The sequence below is a fragment of the Egretta garzetta genome, unplaced genomic scaffold (genome assembly GCF_000687185.1).
Source record: "Egretta garzetta isolate BGI_Z169 unplaced genomic scaffold, ASM68718v1 scaffold219, whole genome shotgun sequence".
In the NCBI taxonomy this organism is placed as follows: Eukaryota; Metazoa; Chordata; class Aves; order Pelecaniformes; family Ardeidae; genus Egretta; species Egretta garzetta.
In genome coordinates, this window is record NW_009260671.1 from 141,629 (window position 1) to 146,189 (window position 4,561).

The 4,561-nt window shown below is 63.6% G+C and overlaps 2 protein-coding genes across 2 annotated transcripts in view; both read left to right on the forward strand.

Annotated features, from left to right (window-relative positions):
* Positions 1-4,306, forward strand: part of LOC104132415 (aspartyl aminopeptidase) — a 6,071-nt gene extending 1,765 nt beyond the window's left edge. The window contains exons 2-12 of the mRNA XM_035901119.1: positions 46-159; positions 506-631; positions 769-899; positions 1,273-1,357; positions 1,835-1,942; positions 2,149-2,226; positions 2,560-2,643; positions 2,925-3,085; positions 3,240-3,279; positions 3,645-3,746; positions 4,109-4,306. Of these exons, the coding sequence (XP_035757012.1) occupies positions 46-159; positions 506-631; positions 769-899; positions 1,273-1,357; positions 1,835-1,942; positions 2,149-2,226; positions 2,560-2,643; positions 2,925-3,085; positions 3,240-3,279; positions 3,645-3,746; positions 4,109-4,306 (1,227 nt within the window). The remainder of the gene's footprint in view (positions 1-45; positions 160-505; positions 632-768; positions 900-1,272; positions 1,358-1,834; positions 1,943-2,148; positions 2,227-2,559; positions 2,644-2,924; positions 3,086-3,239; positions 3,280-3,644; positions 3,747-4,108) is intronic.
* A 145-nt stretch (positions 4,307-4,451) lies between these two features.
* PTPRN (protein tyrosine phosphatase receptor type N) overlaps positions 4,452-4,561 on the forward strand; it is a 15,917-nt gene continuing 15,807 nt past the window's right edge. The window contains 1 exon segment of the mRNA XM_035901120.1: positions 4,452-4,518. Within this exon segment, the coding sequence (XP_035757013.1) occupies positions 4,452-4,518 (67 nt within the window).

Here is a 4,561-nt window from a genome sequence, read left to right on the forward strand (position 1 = left end):
GGGGCGGCCGGCGGGCGGCCCTCACCCCTGCCCCTCTGCCCCCAGTACTTCGTCACCAGGAACTTCTCCACCCTCATCGCCTTCGCCGTCGGCGGGCAGTTCCAGCCCGGGAATGGGTTCAGCCTGCTGGGGGCCCACACCGACAGCCCCTGCCTGAGGGTAAGGCCGGCCGGCCGGGCGCCTTCCCCCGGGGCTGGGGTCTTCTCTGCTGCCCACCAGTTTCACTCCACAAGCAAAAGCTACCCTGGCTGCGCCCGTGCCCCACAGCACCGTCACTGGGTCCCTGCACCTCCCAAATCTGCCGCCCAGAGCAGTCTGTGCTGACCCCCGTGTTGCTCCACCCGCTGCTCCCCCCTCGGTGTCCCCTGCCGCACGAAGCGCCTCACAGCACCCTGCGGTGCCGGGATCAGCGATCAGACTCTGGGTGTGCTCTGCCCAGTCCCCACCAGTTCCCCGGTCCCTGGGACTTCGTGGTGCCAGCAATGACGCCTCTGCTCTCGCCCAGGTGAAGCGGCGCTCGAAGCGGGGGCAGGTGGGCATCGTGCAGGTCGGCGTGGAGACCTATGGAGGGGGCATCTGGAATACCTGGTTTGACCGTGACCTCACCGTGGCCGGAAGGGTGATCATAAAGGTGAGCCTGATTTGGGACAGGCATGGTGGGCTAGCTATGCGCCCCTGGCTCCGAGTCCGTGTCTCCCACCTGGAGTGGGACCTACTGCAACCTCTCAGCCCTGCAGGCCTGGCCCAGCAGTCCTCCTTGTGTTTCAGGACCCAGCCACGGGGCGCCTGGAGCAGCGCCTGGTACATGTGGAGCGGCCCGTCCTCCGCATTCCCCACCTGGCCATCCATCTGCAGCGCAGCATCAATGAGAACTTCGGGCCCAACACTGAGCACCACCTGTAAGGCCTGGCTCAGCCCCAACCCCTGGCCAGCCCTCGGGAGGGCTGGGACCTAGCTGGAGCGGTGCCCAGCCTCAGCTCTCTCCCTTTGGCAGCCACTCATTTCAGTGGGGAGGTCTGCAATGGCTTTTCTTGGCCTCATAGAGTCCTCCCAGGAGATGCTTCCAAGCTTAGGACTTGAGAGAGGACACTGGGGAGTCCTGAGGTGGCACAATAGATCTGTGCTTGAAATGTTGTGTGTCCTTGCTCTGTTTGCCATGGCAGTTGCTCCCTGGAGGAGCAAGGCAGGCACCCCAGAAAGGGTTGGTTGTGTGTGATCCAAGCCGGAGAGGTGAGCAAAGCCCTAGGAGCTAATGGCACCATCTCCCCACAGGGTTCCCATTCTGGCCACTGCTGTGCAGGAGGAGCTGGAAAAGGAGGTGCTCATGGAGGCCACACCTTGTGATGCTGCGGCCCAGGTGAGCCGGGTGCAAGGGACTAGCAGGGGCACTTGCTAGGACCTCACACTTGTCACCTTTGATTTCCAGTCCTCAGGAACCTGTCAGCAGGTTCCCCTTCCCCTTCTCCCCCTGGACTGCTGGTAACCTTCCATTCTGCCCCAGAGCTGCATACACGACACATCTGCTCAGCCATCTCCCTGTTCCCACGCTGCTCTGCAGCTATTGTATTAGAAGGGGGTGCAGCCCCCGTGAAGCTGTCACAGTCTCCCTGGGGAGGTAGAGCAGGGAGGGGGGATTGCATAGGGGACAGAGCGCCCCTTGCTGCACCCTGCAAATGGCCCTGCTGTCCTGTGTGAGGTGGGGGCTTGAAGACAGGACGTATCAGGGAGGACCGTGCCAATGTGAGTGGGGTATGGGATAGCTCTGCCAGGGGGAACAGGGAGTTTCCCTCATCATCCACTGCCTTCCCTGCCCACAGCTCTGCTTTCTTCCCAGGCAGAGCGGCACAGCCCTGTCCTGCTTTCCCTGCTCTGCCCCCAGCTGGGGGTGAAACCGGAGCAGATTGTGGAGCTGGAACTATGCCTGGCAGATACACAGCCAGCGGTGAGTAAGGGCAGGAGCCTCCCTCTGCCTGCACGCAGCCTTCGGGCTGGCACTGCACAGGTTTTACCCAGCCACGCTTCCTCTGCCTGGGGCATGCCGGGGCTGGGAGCTGTGCCCAATGAGAGGAGGCAGAGGTGAGGAGACTGGAAGGGGGACGCAGTGGCAGGTACTTTTTGGTGACCCAGAGCCTGGCTTTCTGCCTGCAGACGCTGGGTGGTGCCTTCGATGAGTTCATCTTCTCCCCACGCCTGGACAACCTGCACAGCTGCTACTGCGCCCTGCAGGTGAGCAGGAAGGGGAAAGGAGCCTGGAGGCAGCTGCACCCCCTGGGTCGGCTTAGCAGGGCCGTGGCCTGGCCCGAGGCTCTGCAGGGAGGCGCATTCCTATGGGGTGGGTCTGGCTTGTTGGAGGATCTGGGGTTGGATGGGGGCTGCCCCCTTTGCTGGGTGTGTGGGGCTCCCAGGGGTGACTCCGGCTCTTGCTAGGCAATGTGCGTGCCCATAGCTCCCTTCCTCACTGCTTTGGCCCCTCCTGGGGAAGTTCTTGCCGGCTCAGTGCTGAGCTTCCCAGGGTGGGGTGGCACTCAAGCTGGTGTCCTTTCTCCTCTAACCTCACAGGCCTTGATTGACTCGTGCGCAGCGCCCTCTTCCCTTTCCCAGGAGCCAAACGTGCGTCTCATTGCACTCTACGACAACGAGGAGGTGAGCCAGGGGCACAGCCCAGGGGTGGCTGGCACAGGGAGGGGCTCCACATTCTTTGCTCTGCCCCAGCCGTGCCTAGCAGGAGACTGATCCCAGGCCCCAGTGGGGCAAGGAGGGGTTTGTTTACCCCACTGCGGAGCATGGCTCAGGCAGGGAGTGGGAAACACTGGTATGGTTGGAAGCTGCTCTGCTGGCTTTGGGGAGCCCTCTGTCACTCAGCCGGCGCCTGGGGTGCTGGGGTGTTGCACTGCCTGGGTTGTGCTGATGGTGGTCCTTGGCAGGTAGGGTCAGAGAGTGCGCAGGGCGCGGAGTCCTTGCTGACGGAGCTGGTGCTGCGCCGGATCTCGGCATCACCGCAAAACCTGACAGCCTTTGAGGAGGCTGTGGCCAAGTCCTACATGATCAGCGCCGATATGGCCCACGCTGTGCACCCTAACTACGTGTGAGTAGCATGACCAGTGCCGCAGGCTGGGGCAGCCTGCCCTGCTGGCTGGGGGGACGTATCCCTGTCATTCCCCAGGGAGTACAGACAGGACAGTCCCTGTTGCGGCAGGGAGGGAAGGCTGTAGCACAAAACTCCTGCTTCTCTTTTGCAGGGACAAGCATGAGGAGAATCATCGTCCAGCCTTCCACAAGGTGAGGGCAGCCCTCTGCTTCAGGTTGGGATGGGTGCTGTCTGTCTGTCCTGCAGCGCTGTGAAACACCCAGCTGCTCCCTGCAGCACGGTCCTAGGGTGCAACTCAACGGCACTCAAATGGGAGGCGTTTGTTGTGCTGCACGTCTGGTGTTAATCACTTGGGACCACAGCCTTGGCCCTGGAGCCCTTCCCTGCTCTGAGGTGGGGCTGTCCCCTTGGCAGGGCTGTCCCCATCCCCACAGATCACCCAGGGAGGGGAGAGCGGCCTGGTGGGTTGGGGCCTGACAGCATTGCCTGGGCGTTTCCAAAGCCACTGACTATCCCCGGTGCCAATCGTGGGCCTGCAGTGCCTTCCTTTGTGCAGGGCCCCGTCATCAAAGTGAACAGCAACCAGCGCTACGCCTCCACGGCTGTCACTGAAGCAGTCATCCGGGACATCGCTGCCCGCGTGGGTGTCCCTCTGCAGGTGAGCAGGCCTGGCTGAGCCCCCCCGAACGTCACCAGCTTGGGCTGGGGCCCTAGCCTTGGGGTTCAGGAGAGTGGGGCCTGTGCCAGACCCCCACCCCTCAGTTACCGTGTCCCTCCCCACTGGGGTCTGTGCTGCCTGCTGCTCTGGGGCTGCAGCCCCGGGGGCTGCCTCAGGGAGCAGGCTTGGGAACACAGTGGGGAGGGCCTGGCCTGAGCATGTCCCGTAGCTGGGGGATTTTGCACCCTGGCTTGGGGACGGCGCTGCTTCCCTGTCCCAGGTTGCCTCCCCTCAGGCCCAAGGCTCCATGTGGGAGTCTGTGGGGCAGCATTGGGAGCTGCTGAGGCCGTGTCCCCATGCAGGAGTTCATGGTGCGCAACGACACGCCCTGCGGCACCACCATCGGCCCCATTCTGGCCTCTCGCCTGGGGCTGCGCGTGCTGGACATCGGCTGCCCGCAGCTGGCCATGCACTCCATCCGGGAGATGTGCTGCACCTCGGGGGTGCTCCAGAGCATCGCCCTCTTCAAGGTGAGCCCCGTGTCCCCTGTCCTGCGCTGAAGCCCCCTCCCTGCTGCTCCACATCTCCCGCATCCCCATGTCCCCATCCCGCCGGGCTCCCCACCCCTCGGGGGCAGCACAGCTTCCGGAGGTGCCCCCTCACATCCCAGCCTTCCCTGGTGACTGCCGTCCCCAAATGGTTCCTATGGCAACCGGCGCTAGCCTGGAGTCAGTGATGGGTTACTATGGCGACGCGGTCCTGCTCTCTGCGAGTAGCTGAGCTGCGTGCTATGACGCCTGGGCGCGCGTAACCCA